At 43.2% G+C, this 18,918-nt stretch overlaps 2 protein-coding genes across 3 annotated transcripts in view; one reads left to right on the forward strand and one right to left on the reverse strand.

Annotated features, from left to right (window-relative positions):
* dzip1l (DAZ interacting zinc finger protein 1-like) overlaps window positions 1–18,918 on the forward strand; it is a 109,372-nt gene that overhangs the window by 77,602 nt on the left and 12,852 nt on the right. The window lies entirely within an intron of this gene.
* Window positions 1,149–11,596, reverse strand: LOC144599197 (claudin-18-like). Its single transcript, XM_078409944.1, has 4 exons — window positions 11,377–11,596; window positions 2,925–3,089; window positions 2,106–2,211; window positions 1,149–1,263 (listed from the first exon to the last, which is right to left on the reverse strand). Exons 1-4 carry the CDS (start codon window positions 11,594–11,596, stop codon window positions 1,149–1,151), a joined length of 606 nt encoding a protein of 201 aa, XP_078266070.1.

Raw genomic sequence — 18,918 nt, forward strand, 5'->3', positions numbered from 1 at the left:
AATCTATTTAATAGTTTCTCCTTATCTCCCTACTTATTCCATCCTCCATAACTCTAATGAATCTTCTTTTCATAAAATCACGCTGACAGTACCCAAATGATAAATTATGACCTGAATTGTGGTCATAGTTTCTCTACCAGTTATGTCAGATTATTTACTTATAGTTACCTGATTACTGTCTAGCCGCTTCCTCGAAAAATTGGGTTATATTTTTCCGAGAAAAATAGCTTCCAAGTCACATGATAAATCTGGACAATGAAACCCCAATATTCACTACTTCTGAAACCGTTTCTCTTAAAATCCTAAGGAGTATGCTATCAGACCCAGGTGGTTTGCTACTTTCCCCCACTCTATATCTGCTGGAATCTCTAATGACCCAGTAAACCTCTCTGGAATAAAATTTATTATCTCTTTTTTTTCTTTTGAGGAAGATCTTACATTAATGTTCTTTGGTTATCATCACCTGTGGAAGTCTTTTTCAAAATTTCTTATAAATTTGAACTCCTAATGACTTCAGTTTCTCCAGTCCCTTCTCAGAAGAGAAACCTTAAATCCGGGTTGCTTATTTCCTCTGGGTGGTCTCGATAGTTGTGATGTGTTTTGGAACCGGGCCCTTATTATGACCATGGACACATATAATGATGTGTTTTCATTTAGCATTATCAAACCTCAGGGCTAAGGTACACATCACAGAACACTATCGGGGTTCAGAGGAGGAGACCAGAGGTTGAGGGAGAAATTTTGAATTTTAAAGTTGGAGCATGAGATGACTTAGGATGTCTGGAGTGCCACCATTTTGTGAAGATAGGGGGTGGGGAAGAATGGGAGAAACAGTAATTGTAGAATGAAGGAAATGACACTGATAATGCAAGGGCATATCATTTAAAAATCCTTTTAAGAGCAATTCTTAATTGAATTTTGATATTTGTTTCTTCGGAGAAGCTGAGTAAAGAAATGTGAAATGAGAGACAGAGAATATGGAATGCAGGTTCATTTTAAGAATGGATTTGACTTTGTACTCATAGTATATAACCTTTAAGGAGAATGGACGCTACTTATAAATTAAGGTCATAGAGCTCTTGTGCGTTATAGGTCAAAGTGATGATTAATGTAAATGCCCACGGATTTCCCTCCGGTTGCTCATTTACTCACCGAGTCTCTTCAGGTACCATTCCTTTACAGGCAATGCACATCACGATCCCACCGACTAGGAGCAAACCTCCAGATACCCAACCCACAAACAAGGCAGAACCAAACGTATACCTGTGAGGAATAATGTTCTTATCAGTCCAAAACATGACACCAGCAACAACCTCACTACCCTATTAATGCAACCCCCGATTAAAACAATACAATCATGGATAATTGGTTTGTTTGTGTTAAAAGTAGAAAATGAGCAAAATTCGCATGTTAAGTTGAAATTTCTTTATTTTTCAATATATTAGAATGTGGAGGAAAGCCTGTCCCGCTGAGTTACTCCAGCATTTTGTATCTATATTAGAATGTGGAACTGTTTTCCAATGCAAGAACAGACATTTCTCATCAAGCTCCTCGAGTGATTCTAGCATAATCTAGACACACCAATTTAGTTTACAGACCACAATGATGACCCTTTGCAATCTGCAGAGAACCAAAGTTAATTATTGCAACCCAGAGCATAGAAACATAGAAAATAGGTGCAGGAGGAGGCCATTCGGCCCTTCGAGCCAGCACTGCCATTCATTGTGATCATGGCTGATCATCCACAATCAGTAACCCGTGCCTGGCTTCTCCCCATATCCTTTGATTCCACTAGCCCCAGTAAAATTTCTGCATTGGCTGGAACATTTATTCTACCTCTGTGCAACATGCTAAAATAGTGAAATAAAAGTGCACTTGGGTATTAATAGCAGTAACATCCAACAGTCCAGAAAATCTGCCAGTCCACTACTACTAAAATCTCAGGAGTGCTGGATTATTGGAACTTTATGGATTTTATATTCTTACATATTTTGGGGAAACTCCAAGTTGCTGAAGATTAGCATAAAAGTTTAATACTAGAGAAAGCAAACAAAATGGTCCATGTAAAGAAATGACATTTCATGGGTTGAATTGTTGATCCCTACCTCTGCCTAGCTGGTCCCTGTTCCCCAAGCATTGATGTGTTACTCATCCAGAAGTTAGTCACCAACATATTTGCGTAGATTGATACACCAGCTACGCAGCAGACTCCTGTGCAGGTGGAAACAAGAGGTGTTAGTCAAATGGAGAACTGAAGGGATCATTTATGAATCACTGATCAGGCATCAGAGTATTGTGTTGACTTCTGGATGCTGGGCTTTGAGAAGAGTGGCGTGGATGCAGAAATTTACACGAGGTAAGGCACTTTATTTGGATTCAGGTGCTGGAGAAGATGGGATTGTTCTCCTCAGCATTGAGTAGGGGAACGGGAGATATCTCCTATCTAGAGTGCCATTAACCCAAGATTTAAAGTAACTGGCAAATATCCATTAACTTTTATTTATATTTAAGTTTTCACTTTTTCTTAAGTATGGTATAATATTGAAAATCTAATCCAAATGGAATTGTTTGTTCTTTAAGCTAGAGATGATTTTTGAGAGTCCTGGAGTCGTACAGCACAGAAACAGGCCCCTTGGTCCAATTTGTCCAAGCTGACCAAGATGCCCCATTGATGCAAGTCCTATTTAGATGCCCCATCTAAGTTAGACCTAAGCTAGTTCCATGTTTGGCTCATATTTCCCTAAAGCCTTTCCTATCCTGATTACATTTTGTGCTCATTGAAGTGTGTGCTGATAGCCCTGGGGGAGTCTATTTCTGTTGGCCAATGCTCCCAGCTCAGATGCACTGTAGTCAGTTCCATGCTGGGTCCCATCATTCCTACCTCGCACTCCCCCGACTACCCAATAAATCTGGCTGCACCCTACCTGCAACGATGAACAGGATTCCAGAGGTGAGTGTGAGGTTGGCCTTGGCGGTATCGTCCATGGTTCCCAGTCGAATACACTTGAGTGCCAGGATGGAGACCAAAGTGCCGATCAACGAGAGAACGAGGGCGACAATCATCAGAGCCCTGATAGCTTGGAATGTGGCTGTCAGCAGAGAATACTGGTGTGAGCACAATAACCATATACAGAATACTTCAAACATAACCCCATAGCTGAGGTACCTAAGACCAGAGAGCATAGGTATAGGATGGAGAAGTATATTTCATCCACAAAGTGGTTGGAATCTGTAATATACTGGCTAAGAAAGTAGTGGCTGCAGACACTTAAAACGTGAGCACTGGAATAACTAAAGTGTAGAAGACAATGGAACAAGAGCTGATAAATGGGATTAGTGCACATTGGTTTTGATGGTTGGCATGGATTATGAGCCTATTTCTGTACTTTTTGACTTTATGGCCTGGTGACGCATCACCTGAAGGTTGCCTGGCGAATTGAATCTGCCAAAAGAGAGATGAAACTAAACATTGGACCTGTTAAATCACACTGCCGTACTCAAGATGCAAAGCATGTAACAGATGCCTGGACCATTATGTTTCTCTTGTACAGTATCCATCTTCACTCTTGCTCTGCAAGGATTTTGTGGGTGAAACCAATTTCTTAAGGTTGTTCAGCCCTGAAGGCTAGATTGATAGATGAGCTCTGCTGCATTAATTGATCTCTGGAGGACGTTCAAAATCTGTCCTTTTATCAGGCAAGCAGTAATCAGTGTGGGCTTTTGCTGCTGATCATCGCCCTGTAACCATTGGAAATATGGCTGAGGAGATGGAACTACATAGCTTGACACCATTGGTCGGTCACAATTTGACTGGCAACCAGGGTTGGTAACCATGTTCTATGCGGACAGGGCAGAACATCTTCATGGAATATTGCACAATCAAGAAATATTGGGAGGGAATTGTGGGGTTTGGAGAGGGAGAGTGTATAAAAACTTTGTAACTTCCCTTTGGCTGCCTACCAAGTGAGTGACCTTTCCTATACCAGACATTCACTGTTGAAAGGCAATCGTTTTGATGATTAGACAGTGGTAGTGATGTTGTAGAAATGTTATTTCCATGCTGCTCTTCAAATCCAACATAACCTTCACCAGGGGCCTCTTTTGCAGTTCCCAGAAGATCACAGAAATCCCCAACAACTGACACCATGACAACAAGTTGCCATCATCTTGGTGCACCCTCCTAATGGGGCAACTTCCTTATCACATTGTTCTCAAGGACATGGCGTATAATTGAATTTCAAATCTTCAGGGCACAGAAAGAAGCTTTCAGAAATTTGTATTAATGCAGACCTGAAGTGGAGCTTTTTTGGGTTATTCTAGTTTAGGTTTATTATTGTCACCAGTTTCCAGCACTTCATATAAATTCAGGTGCCTTTTAAATGTCATGAGGTTTATTTTTTACACGCACCACTCTTTCAGGGAATGAGTTCTGGACTCCACCTTTGGGTTTTATTTTTTATCAACTCCCCGCTAATCTTTCTACTAGTGAACTCAAATTGACGTCCTGCTATAATCAATATCTTTGTGAAAGGAAATTAATCCTGCCTGTTCAGTCTCTCTGGGTTGTTTGGAATTTTATGCATCTTAATTAAAACTCGCCTCACTCCCTTGTCCCAAAGAAAGCAACGTAGCAGCAATCGTGTAACTATTCATTGGCTGCTTTGTGCTTAGCTAATATTAAGCGATAGATTATGGGCTGCGATACTCCAAGGTAGACTTATATCTCGCAACACTCCACACCGGAAGGGGTGGCTTGAAATAAATTCCTCTCACTTTTTAAGGATGAACTAATCGTGGCGATTTTAACCGATGGGTAGGGGCCAACACGACTGGATAGCGGAGAGGAAAGAATCATTGAACATACTACTGTTTCTCATGGAATGCATCCTTTAGAAAGCTCCTCATTCATATGTTCCACAACCCTGACCCATCATCTCTCAATAATCTGAGCAGAATTAAAAAAAATATTCAGAGAATGAAAGTTGTGGTTGGAACAATAGACAATAGACAATAGACAATAGACAATAGACAATAGGTGCAGAGTAGGCCATTCAGCCCTTCGAGCCAGCACCGCCATTCAATGCGATCATGGCTGATCACTCTCAATCAGTACCCCGTTCCTGCCTTCTCCCCATACCCCCTCACTCCGCTATCCTTAAGAGCTCTATCCAGCTCTCTCTTGAAAGCATCCAACGAACTGGCCTCCACTGCCTTCTGAGGCAGAGAATTCCACACCTTCACCACTCTCTGACTGAAAACGTTCTTCCTCATCTCCGTTCTAAATGGCCTACCCCTTATTCTTAAACTGTGGCCCCTTGTTCTGGACTCCCCCAACATTGGGAACATGTTTCCTGCCTCTAATGTGTCCAATCCCCTAATTATCTTATATGTTTCAATAAGATCCCCCCTCATCCTTCTAAATTCCAGTGTATACAAGCCCAATCGCTCCAGCCTTTCAACATACGACAGTCCCGCCATTCCGGGAATTAACCTAGTGAATCTACGCTGCACGCCCTCCATAGCAAGAATATCCTTCCTCAAATTTGGAGACCAAAACTGCACACAGTACTCCAGGTGCGGTCTCACCAGGGCCCGGTACAACTGTAGAAGGACCTCTTTGCTCCTATACTCAACTCCTCTTGTTACGAAGGCCAACATTCCATTGGCTTTCTTCACTGCCTGCTGTACCTGCATGCTTCCTTTCATTGACTGATGCACTAGGACACCCAGATCTCGTTGAACCTGGGAGTCCTTGTTGCATGAATCTGATAGCTAACATTTGAGTCTGTCAAAGTGCTGGACCCTGGGCAGATCATCAGAGATGTGTACACTCAGGAATTTGAAGATGTTAACTCTCTCCACTGCTGCCCCACCAATCGATTCAGGTGCACGCTCCTTTGTCTTTCCCTTCCTGAAGTTATCAATCAGCTCCTTGGTCTTGCTGACATTGAGAGCAAGATTGTTGTTCTGGCACCACTCAAGCAGATTATCAATTTCTCTCCTGAACTCAGACTCGTTACTCATTATTTGTCCAACAACGGTGGTATTTTCGGTGAATTTAAAGACAGGATTGTCTGGCTACACAGTTGTGGGTATGGAGAGAGTAGAGCAGGGGACTGAGCACACAGGCCTTTGGTTCCCTTGTGCTGATGGTTAGCAATGAGGACGTATTGTTGCCAATCTGTACTGATTGAGGTCTGCCGATGGGGAAGTCGAAGATCCAATTGCTTAGGGACGAGCATAGACACACTCCCTGAGTTTGACGATGTTTAAATAAGATAATGGTGTTGAACGCCTTTGTCAATGAACACAGGCTGGTGAACAACAGTCGATGAACAAAAGACCTGTTGTTCAGGTGGTCCAGTATGCAGCAGAGAACCAGTGTGATTACATCCACTGTCAATATGCTGTCAAGTGGGTCCAGATCATTACTGAGCATGAGTTGATTTGACTCACATTCAACCGAAACGTCACCCATTCCTTCTCTCCTGAGATGCTGCCTAACCTGCTGAGTTACTCCAGCATTTTGTGAATAAATACCTTCTATTTGTACCAGCATCTGCAGTTATTTTCTTATATCAACCTTGTGAAGCTCTTCATCACCACCAATGTGAATGCCACGCTTCCAGGTACAGCATGGACTGTGCCTGTCGGATGATTATAAGATCGCTAATCCATTTAAACACTCTAGAAGCCTGTTATACACAGCACCGATTTAACCTGCCCAGCTGTTGTCAAAATGTCATTGACTTCTGGCCATTAACAAAAAACAGGAGAGGTTAATGAATCTTTGGATTGCTGTACCACAGGGACGTGGAGGCTACTTACATCCAATGGATAGATGTTAGATATTGAAAATAATGAAGAGATATTTAGTAAGTGTAGGAAACGTTCGCAAAGGTGAAAGATCAGACATAACCTTATTGATTGGTTGAGCAGGCATGTGTGGTCAAATGGCTTACTCTTGTTTCTATTTATGCTCAGATATGCGTGTGAAAGTGCTGGTGTTCTGGGAGTTCCAGGATTTAAACCCAGTGATGATGATATATTTCCAAATCAGGATAGTATGCAACTTGGAGGAGTACCTGCGGGTGGTAGTGTTCCGTTATGTCTACTTAGTGATAGGAGTGGTGGGTATATGAGGGGTTCTGTCAATGTATCCTGGGGGATAAAAATTGAGCACAGATGGTGAAGATTTACATGGTAGTTGGGTCCCAATCCTCGATGCCTCACTTGATCACATGCTGCTTTATATCAGGGGCAGTCACTCTCACTTCTTTTCTGGAATTCTGGTGCTTGGTCCATGTTTGGACCAAGGTAGGATGAGGTCGGGAGACAAGTGGACCTGGAGTTGTCAAGCAGGTTATGGGTGAATAGGTGCCATCTTGGCAGCCATTTCAATTACACTATCCATCACTTTGCATCTGTTCCATATTTGTTTAGATACTGTTCCTTCATTCAATTAAATTTTGATAAGTGACATATTTACAGCCTCAATCAGTGCATCTGGGTGTGGTTTCCACAGCTTTAACAATTCTCTGTTGAATTACTTTGGCTTGGTAACTTGAAGATCATGGATCTTGGCTCAGAATCCTACAGATCTGCTTTTCCATTGTCTTTTAGCAAATTGTGAAACCAAATTCAACAAAGCCAACAGGGCAAGTGGAAATTAATAATAAATGCAGCTTAGCTAATGTTACCTTAACCTGAGAGGAATTACATATATTTATGCAGCCTCTTGTTCTCCATTTGTTATACTAACCTCTTACCTGTTACCTTATGGATTCTTCATATAATATATTTTTGCATCATAATATTAATGGTGTGTCAATCTTTTTGTAGGGTTTGCCAAGGTCATAGTGGAGTTTGTTGCTATTGTAGTGTAACAGTATTAGTGGGTTCTGTTTGATTATCAGTGAATTTGGAAGAGTATTAGTGGGAAGTATCACAATTTCAATTGTTCTTTTTCTCTGTATTAGATTTAATAGTATCAGGTCAGAGTATTGACGAATACCATGTTGGAGAATGTCACAAATGATAGGAATTTTCACATTATGGGGATCTGTCACTGTATCAGAGGTCTGTCACAGTATCCAAATATGTCACCGTATTGGAGTATGTCAGAACATTGGAGTCTGTCACAGTATTGACGTTTGTCACAGTATCGGAGTCCATCACAGTATAGGGGTACATCAGAGTATAGGAGTACGTCACACTATTCATGTATCACTCACAGCTAAGCACCTTGAGTTGGCGGGTTGGAGACAGCAAGCAAGTTGATAAAGCCAAAATCCAGTATCTAAAACGTAAACTTAATAAGCAAAAGCAAAAACTAAGTGAGATTTGAGGCACGCACGATAGAATGCCTCATCGCACATAACTTCAAACTAGTGCTTTTCATAGATATAATCATAGAATATATCACAGAATTGTTAAGGCACAGAAGGAAGCTTCGTCCCATTGAGTTTGTGGAGCTCCTGTTTGAGTTCTCTTATCAGCCACATTCTCTTGCTCTTTCCTCAGATGGCTGAAGGTTGCTATTTTTCTCAGATGCCAATTCAATTTTCTCTTCAAGGCTTCTATTTCATCCACTTTACACACAATGAGTTCCAGGTCACAGACAATGAGTAAAAAAAATAAAATAATATTCCCTCTGGTATATTTTGCTCAGATTTTTAAATCTGTGCCTCCTGATCTTGAACCATCTGATTATAAGAATATCTTCCCTTCATTTATTCTTTCTAAACCATCATATTATAAACATCAACAAATCTCCTCTCAACCTTCCTTCTTCCAAGGAGAACTCTCTCAGATTCTCCACTTTGCTGAATTCAAGGCTGAGGGAATAGAAGGACAATCCTCTGCAGAAAGGCAGCTGTGGCTTCTGACTTGGAAAGTTAGAGGTTCCCAGAAATGAGCACAGAATCTTGTTAGATACTTTAATGCAGTACTGTGGAAATGATGCATTTTGGAGATGACATTGGGATGAGATTTAGACCAAAATTACATCCATCCAGTTCAAATAGACATACCTATCAGTTGGGACGTGCTCAAGACCAGTGTGTTCTTCCAGCAGCCATGTTACTTCATGGAGAAACCATGTAATTAGTTGAACAAATATCTATCACTTATTGAAGCTGAAGTCCCTCGTACGTAACCATTCTTGTCCATCCCCACCGCACCCTGCCTGCGGTCTTCACATTCTTTCTAGGTGTGGTGACCAGAAACGGACGTAACATTCCAGTTGCAGCCAACAACGTTTTATACAACTGTAACCTGAACTCTTAAGTTTACAAATACTGCAATTCCACATGCTTCATTGACCACTCTTTGAACATGCAATTCCACTTTCAAGGATTTATGCTCATACACAACAATATTCCTCATTTGCAACACTTCCCTTAGTGCTGTGCCACTTAATCACCCTGTCCCATAGCCGAAGTGAATCACTTTATAATTCTCTGCGTTAAATTTCATCTACTCCTTGCTTGCTCATTCAACCAGCTATTGTTGCCTTACTGCATTCTATTACTATTCTCCTCACTAATTACCCCACTTCCCAGCTTTATGCTGCAGGAATTGAAATCTCGAACTCTTCCCACGATCAAATTGTTAGGCTGAAATCCCACATTGACCTTCATTGCTTCAGTAAATTAGCACTCCCATTGAAGCCCTTCCCTAATTATTTGAACTCACTCATTAAAACCCAATTAAAAATTTCCAAACTGAGTAATAGATTTTTACTTGACAGGATATGAAGGATATGGAACCAGGACAATAAGACGGAATTAAGACACTCGTGACTCAAATGTGTGTGGAATAGGCTCATGGGCTTATTGGCCTTCTGATGTTTCCCTGTATTTTTCTCATGTTGCACGATTAACAATTTGCAGATGAAAAGTTCCGCCATATACAAACATGTAAAGAAAAAATATTTAGAATTGAATAGAATATATTCTTTTATTTGTCCCACACCGGGGAAATTTGCAGTGTTACAGCAACATAGTGGATAGCAAGAGACATTCATTATAAATAAAAATAAAGATAAGGGTAATTGTCATCATTTACTGTGTTTTTTTTTAAACTGTTACTGTTAACTGGTCTGTTGACTGGTCTGGTTGTGCACTCACAGCAGCGGGAAGGAAGGACCTCCGATATCTCTGCTTCACACACTTGGGGTGAAGGAGTCTGGATATTTACTCATATCATTCGTATATTCAAACTGTCCCAATCCCTTTACAGCCAATGAAATACTTTAGAAACGTAGTCACTATTGCAGTGTAAGAGAGAGCCACTTTTCACACTAGGCCTCAGGGCAGCACCGAATTATTTGTTCAACAAATTACATGGTTTCTCCATGAAGTAACATGGCTGCTAGAAGAACTCACTGGTCTTTAGCAGGTGCCAACTGATAGGTATGTCCATTTGAAAAGGATGGATGTAATTTTGGTCTAAATCTCATCCCAATGTTATCTCCAAAATGCATCATTTCCACAGTATGGCATTGAAGTGTCCAATGAGATTCTGTGCTTATTTCTGGGAACCTCTAACTTTCCAAGACAGAAGCCACAGCTGCCTTTCTGCAGCAGGATTGTCCTTCTATTCCCTCAGCCTTAAATTCAGCAAAGATTACTGCTCAAAACTCCATAACAGCCTATTTAACTTCCTCAGTGAAGCCCAACTCCATTATACATTCACATCTTCATCAAACCCATCCCTTGAATAGAGTAACACACCCATAAAGCCCGTCCTTTCAGTACATAACTCCCACGTTGACCTTCATTGCTTGAGTACATTAGCACTCCCATCGAAACCCTTCTCTAAATATTTGAACCCGCCCATCGAAACCCAATCACGAGTACAGTTGGTCCCTCGTGGAAACTTATCACTTGCACCTTAGCTACCCCATCAAAGCCCCACCCTTGAGTAAGTTAACACTCTTATCAACAGTCAACCATCAAGTCCATTAATTCCTCCTCTACAAAAACATGATTACGTCAACCTTTCCCTGGGAGCCATTTTGCTGTTGATGTCTAACACTCTTCATCAATACTTAACCTCTCTGTCCATTAACCTTCTAATTCTGGCATCTAATGCTATTTTAAAATAAAACTGATTAGTAAGCGGCTAAATTTGCCTCGCTAATTATGGCAGATACCCATAGCAAATATATTTTAACAAAATAAATAAGTGAAAGGACTGTCAGTTTATCACTGAAGGGATTTTGAAAAGAAATTCTGCCTTTCAGATAACAAAATAAGCTCAGAGTGTTGCTCGTACAACTTGCAGGGGTAAGGTTGTTTGAGAAAGGCAGTCACTGCCTTTGAGACAGTCCTCTTGTGTGCCACGCTAATCGTTCTCCTGACGTGTTCTTACCTGGAAGTCCGAGGACGGTAAAGAAGGGGCGACATTCTGTGAAGCCCGATGTCTGCTGCACGCAGGTTTTCCACAGTCCCATGTAGTTGTAAACCGACGTCACCAGATCCTGGCCCAAATCCTGAGTGCTCCACATGTTCAGGGCAGTGGCCGCGATGGTGCCGACAAAGCCAAGGGAAGCGACGGTAAAGCCCAGGCACTGGCACATTGTGGTAGACATGGTCGTCCTCTCTGCAGCCGGCGGATCCCACACGTCTGAGCTGCTGGTCTGCCGTCGATCAAATAACCTAGCCCCTTGCGTTCGCCAAAGACGTAGCTTTTGTGACTGAAATTTATCAGCGTCGAATCGGTGAGTCATGTATTTACTTAAATTGTTTTCATTAGGTGAACGGTGAAACTCTGACCAGCACTTCCATTCTCTTTCATCTTTTCTTTTGTTGTAAAAAATCCCCTCCATTTTCATCTCCTCCTACTTGCATTCATTTTGTCTCATGTAGAGCCTATAATATATTCTTGACTGAACTTTTGCACTCAGTTAGAATTGTGTACCTTCCAATCCCACTCTAGAGAACAAAATCCAGGCTAATATTCCAGTGCAGTACAAAGGAGATGTTATAATATCGGACTGACCAGTGGGTCAATAGTCTTTATGTCTGCACAAACACTTATTTAGATCCAACAAACAAATATGATCTAACCAATGATCTCACAGTTGTTATTTTCCTTAATTAATGTCTTAGCAGCATGTGGTCATTGGTGGCATGATCAACACTCATTCCCCTCTCCTGGGGAATTCAGGGCTATGGGGATCCTGCACTGAGAAGGCATTGGGTAGATGAGCCATGATAACATAATGATGGGGCAGGCTTGAGGGGCCTGGTGGACGACCTCTGCTCCTATTCTCTTTTAAAAAAAAATCCTTAACTTCCACTGTAAAACATACTTTTGTCCGTGTAGTGTAAGTGCTCCCGTGGTGTTTTTAAGTAGGGAAATTGATAGTCATCTAATGTTACCAGCCCATCCCATTGTGTCCTCCTCCTCCCATTCTGTCCAGCCATTTTTGTACTTATCCATTTCTTTGTGTTCATCATTCTTATTGTGCCCAAGCATATATTTGTTGCTTGGACACAATAAGAGGCAGAGTGGGGGTGCAATGGGTGAGGTAGGGTGGGGGGGATAGTGAGTTTGGGTGGGGGACAATGGGGGAGCCTAGGTGGGGATACAATGGGTGAGGCAGGGTGGGGGGGGGGGGGGGGGATAGTGAGTTATGGTGGGGGACAATGGGGGAGCCTAGGTGGGGATACAATGGGTGAGGCAGGGTGGGGGGATAGTGGGTGAGACAGGATGGGATTATGTTGGGAGGTGGAGATGGGAACAGACGGGGAGGAGCAGATGTGAGATTGGATGGTGAGGAAGAGGGGGGTGAGGAAGCAGTGTATGTGTGTGTGGGGGGGGGGGGGGGGGGGGTGGATTGGGTGACTGTGGGGGGGGGACACATTGTGTGATGGTGGAGCGTTTACAGAAAAAAATCTTCTGAAATGGGTTGTGTTGAAACTGGCACAGGTACTTCAGACAGCATCCCCACCCCCTCCACTTTACAGTCGGGCACATTTTTATTTACTCTGCTTCCTATGGAGTAGTTGTCCAAAAAAGGAATTGCGGTGGTCGGCAAGCATTGCTACTGTTTGCACAGCTGACGACCAGCCTCTCTTGCCGGCTTTGAGAATTACCGTATGTTTTCAGTAGACCCTCTATACTTCATTCACACAGTGAACAAATAATCAAGCCATGTCCTTCACATGCACAGCTCAGGTAAAGACCCATACTTCCTCTGTCACATATGTGGTACAGGAAAGAACTGCAGATTCTGGTTTAAATTGAAGGTAGACACAAAATGCTGGAGTAATGCTCGACCCGAAATGTCACCCATTCCTTCTCTCCGGAGATGCTGCCTGTCCTGCTGAGTTACTCCCTCTACATCTGAGGAGGGATCTAAGGGAGATCATAGGAAGGAGGAAACTAGCTTTAAACTAGTATGTAGATAATTGGGTGACTACTGATATCAGTAGTAGACACAAAATACTGGAGTAACTCAGCGGGTCTGAAGAAGGGTCTCGACCCAAAACGTCACCCATTCCTTCTCTCCCGAGATGCTGCCCGACCTGCTGAGTTACTCCAGCATTTTGTGAATAAACCCATTCCTTCTCTCCTGAGATGCTGGCTGACCTGCTGAGTTACTCCAGCATTTTAATAGACAATAGACAATAAACAATAGACAATAGGTGCAGGAGTAGGCCATTCAGCCCTTCGAGCCAGCACCGCCATTCAATGCGATCATGGCTGATCACTCTCAATCAGTACCCCGTTCCTGCCTTCTCCCCATACCCCCTCACTCCGCTATCCTTAAGAGCTCTATCCAGCTCTCTCTTGAAAGCATCCAACGAACTGGCCTCCACTGCCTTCTGAGGCAGAGAATTCCACACCTTCACCACTCTCTGACTGAAAAAGTTCTTCCTCATCTCCGTTCTAAATGGCCTACCCCTTATTCTTAAACTGTGGCCCCTTGTTCTGGACTCCCCCAACATTGGGAACATGTTTCCTGCCTCTAATGTGTCCAATCCCCTAATTATCTTATATGTTTCAATAAGATCCCCCCTCATCTTTCTAAATTCCAGGGTATACAAGCCTAATTGCTCCAGCCTTTCAACATACGATAGTCCCGCCATTCCGGGAATTAACCTAGTGAACCTACGCTGCACGCCCTCCATAGCAAGAATATCCTTCCTCAAATTTGGAGACCAAAACTGCACACAGTACTCCAGGTGCGGTCTCACCAGGGCCCGGTACAACTGTAGAAGGACCTCTTTGCTCCTATACTCAACTCCTCTTGTTACGAAGGCCAACATTCCATTGGCTTTCTTCACTGCCTGCTGTACCTGCATGCTTCCTTTCATTGACTGATGCACTAGGACACCCAGATCTCGTTGAACTCCCCCTCCTCCTAACTTGACACCATTCAGATAATAATCTGCCTTTCTATTCTTACTTCCAAAGTGAATAACCTCACACTTATCTACATTAAACTGCATCTGCCATGTATCCGCCCACTCACACAACCTGTCCAAGTCACCCTGCAGCCTTATTGCATCTTCCTCACAATTCACACTACCCCCCAGCTTAGAATCATCTGCAAATTTGCTAATGGTACTTTTAATCCCTTCGTCTAAGTCATTAATTTTGTGTCTACCTTCGATTTGAACCAGCATCTGTAGTTATTTTCCTACTGATATCAGTAGAAGATTTAAGCCATTAGCAACAACCACCGGTGTCTTTACTTTGAATAGCCAGATCACTGAAACCAATCTTTTCATCGTGAGAAACAATTTCATTACATACTATCAGCTCATTATGACCAGCCTTTGTAGTTTGGACAACCTAATTATTCTGTTCAGGTTTTTTATGTGGATAGCCACTTCTAATTCCACCCAACACCTTTTCCGGCTCACTTATCTCATTGTGTTTATTATATTCCGTTACCCTATTGTTTCCAGTAATCTCATTTTACCCAGAGGTTTCATCATTTCTTGCCATCGCACAGTCAGGATGTGTCTCATTCAGTTTGGTCATCCCACTGTGACCAGCTTTTGCATTGTCCACCAACCTGAAACCGTTAACTCTTTCCCGCTCCGCCTCTCACTGCCCCGATAGGCATTTCTACCATTTTTAGTTTTTGTTTCAGATTTCCAGCATCTGCAGTTTCCGGCTTTTCATTAATGGTGTTTGATCTTTTCTTTGTGCTTGGCCTTTTCACTGTGCCTGGGAGTTTTATTGTGCCTGGTCACCTTCTTGTGCTGAGACATTATGTGCAGCCCATTGACCCCAGCAACTCGTTGTACACAATCACCTTCATGGGCACTTTTTGTCCAGTCTCCACACTGTGTCCAGGTTTGCTATTTGCAGTGGTCACGTCATTGTTTACAGGCCTGTTATTGTGTGCAGGCATACCCTGAATGTTGGTGGATTCACCACTCCATGTGACGTGCTAACGTGCCCAACCGTTTCACCTTGTGCATTCACGATATTGCTCATAAATCCCCATTATATCTGGACCGCTTTGCATACCGTCATCGCATTGTGCCATTCATTTCCATACAGTAAATAAACTTATTGGGTGAAACTGTCGCTTTAACCAGTTATCTCAATATACTTAGTCTTCACAGTGAACCCCACACTGGGGCCCGTTATTTAATGGTGCCCTGTTGTTTCATTGTGTCCAATTATTCTATTAATCCCTTACCCACTGCACTACTCCCACTCCACTTTACTCCCCCACTGCACTCTAATCCACACTCTACTCTACTCTCCACCCCATCCCGCTCCAGTGTGTCCTGACAGCGCATTGTGTGTGGCCAAAATGAAACAGGGGGAGATGAGCTTCCTGCACAAGGTGCTCTTGCACCCTCTGCTTTTCTTTGCCCTGGCTCTCCGAATGTGCAATGATGATAGCTCCCTGCTGATATGTGGTGTTCAAACGTTTCAAAGGTCTTTTATTGTCACGTGTACCAATTAAGGCATAGTGATTATGCAAATTATGCAAATTATCCTACAGCCACACTGAAAAAAAGAAGCAACCAGCCACACGACTACATAAAAACTCACATAAACATCCACCACAGCGGATTCCCCACATTCCTCACTGTGATAGAAGGCAAAAAAGTCCAAACTTCTTCCTCTTTATTCTCCCGCGGTCGAGGCAGTCGAACCATCCATCAGGGTGATCGAAGCTCCCGCAGCCAGCGGTCGAAACTCCCGCGTCGGGGCGGTCGAAACTCCCGCAGCCGGCGGTCGAAACTCCCGCGTCGGGGCGGTCGAAGCTCCTGCGGCTTGGAGTTCCCAAAGTCCATCTCTGGTGTTAAGTCCGCAAGCACCCACCCATGGTTGGAGCTCTGAGGTTGATCCCTGGCAAAGGGATCGCGGGCTCCGTGATGTTAAAGTCCCATAGGCTCCCCGTGGTGGAGCTCTCAAAAGTCGGTCTCTAGCAAAGACCGCCACCTCCTCGATGTTAGGCCGCAGTGCGGACGGAGATACAATACGGGAAAAAATCGCATCTCCATCGAGGTAAGAGATTAGAAAAAGTTTTCCACAACCCCCCCGACCACACATAAAACAAGCTAAAGAACACTAAAAACATACATTTAACACATACTATTAAAACACAAAGAAGGAAGGGACAGACAGACAGTTGGTGAGGCAGCCACAAAGACAGTTCACAGTACCTGGCCATTCAGCCCTTCGAATGTGGCCCACAGGAAGCCATTTAACCCCTTGAATCTGACATAAATAAATGGCCGTTATATTTCATCCATTTTATGTTCTTGCATCCAGCCATCCCAATGTGAATAGCCAATTCATTGAACGTTCACAACTCACTCTACTGTGCCCACCCATTTATTTACGGACAACTCTTCCTGTGATTCACCCAGACATGTCAACACATCCAGTTATGACATTATACGTGTAATAATCTGTCCTGGGTTCCTAGGCATAAATATCACCGACAATTTGTCCAAAATTGACACTACAACCAAAGTATATGCACCAATGCATTTACTTCCTCAGAAAACTAAGAAAATTCAGCATGTTTCCAATGCATCTCATTCATTTCTACTGTTTAGAGACATGAGAGTATCAAGTATTTCTGTGTTGTAATGAGTAGAGCTTGAGGTGAGGTGTGATACAAATGCCGGAGTAACTCAACGGGACAGGCAGCATCTCTGGAGAGAAGGAATGGGCAACGTTTTGTGTCGAGTCCCCTCTTCAGACTGATGTCAGGGGAGGGGGCGGGACAAAGATAGAATGTAGTCAGAGACAGTAGGACTAGTGGGAGAACTGGTCCCACTGGGAAGGGGGTGGGGATGGAGAGAGAAAGCAAGAGCTATCTGAAGTTAGAGAAGTTCATACCGCTGGGGTGTAAACTACCCAAGTGAAATATGAGGTGCTGTCCCTCCAATTTGCACTGGGACTCACTCTGGCAATAGAGGAGGCCCAGGACAGAAAGGTCAGATTGGGAATGGGAGGGGGAGTTGAAGTGCTGAGCCACCGGGAGATCAGATAAGTTAAGATGGACTGAGCGGAGGTGTTCAGCAAAACGATCGCCGAGCCTGCGCTTGGTCTCGCCGATGTAAAGAAGTTGACACCTGGAACAGCGGATACAGTAGATGAGGTTGGAGGAGGTGCAAGTGAACCTTTGCCTCACCTGGAAAGACTGTTTGGGCCCTTGAATGGAGTCGAGGGGAGAGGAAAAGGGACAGATGTTGTAGCTACTGCGGTTGCAGGGAAAAGTACCTGGGGAGGGGTTGGTTTGGGTGGGAAGGGACGAGTTGACCAGGGAGTTTCGGAGGGAATGGTCTTTGCGGAAAGCAGAAAGGGGGGGGGGGGGGGGGAGATGGGAAGATGTGACCAGTAGTGGGATCCCGTTGGAGGTGGCAAAATTGTTGGAGGATTATATGCTGTATGCGACGGTTGATGGGGTGGAAGGTGAAGACAATGGGGACTCTATCCTTGTTACGAATGGGGGAGGGGGAGCAAGAGGTGGGACATCGAGGAGACCCTAGTGAAGTGTGATGGGTCGATCCAGAGGTGATGAGCAGATACATATCTAGAATATCTAGAATCTGTTTTTCAGATACAGTGAGTTGAGAACACTTTACAGCTTTTTATCAGTCATACTTGAGACTTTTACGTTTAGAGATACAACGTCGAAACAGGCCCTTCTGCCTACCAAGTCCGTGCCAATCAGTGACCTTGTCACTATTTATTTCTCAACTTTGATTTTTGTTTCTGGGAAGAGGCCTCTCTTCAAAACGACAATTTCAATGATGAAGCCTGTAACAGTTGTTCAATGAGAAATAGGTAAATACTGTAACAGACAGAAACAAATCCAGTAAATTTGCCTTTCAAGATCAGGCATATCCATGTAGGCCCATTGCTGATAACAGGTCACATTCAGCAGCACTGTACATACCAGCACCTCCTGGTACAAGGCAGGGTTTAGTTCTGAAGCTGAGATTGACAGATTTAATCCTATTGCAAAATTGTAAACATACTATTTGAAAATTTAGACCAATTGCTAAGCGATAAGAGAGACCGGAATGGAAAAATGATTTGTGCAACTTTACATGGTGTGATTCAATGTTTGGCATTTGCAAAAGGAAGTTGAGTTATTTTCTCAGACGCCTTTTGGACCCTCAATGGTTTTTCAAAGATAAAAGCTGAAGATGTAATGCCAGTTGTAATCAGTATCATCTTTATACTTGAAAATAAGGGACTTTGAGCTGAAATGTCAACTCTGTTTTTCTGTCCCGTGGATTCTGTCTGACCTGCGAAGTGTCTCCAGCATGTTCTGTGTGGTCTCATACTTATGAAGTTCTTCTCCCATCATCCAGACACAATCTGATGGGACTTCAACATTCTCAGGGAATCATCTATCTTTCAGTTCATCTCCCCTTCCTCTGTCCCCACCCTACAAGCTCTTTCATTTAC

Source organism: Rhinoraja longicauda, chromosome 13, assembly GCF_053455715.1.
Source record: "Rhinoraja longicauda isolate Sanriku21f chromosome 13, sRhiLon1.1, whole genome shotgun sequence".
Classification (NCBI taxonomy): Eukaryota; Metazoa; Chordata; class Chondrichthyes; order Rajiformes; family Arhynchobatidae; genus Rhinoraja; species Rhinoraja longicauda.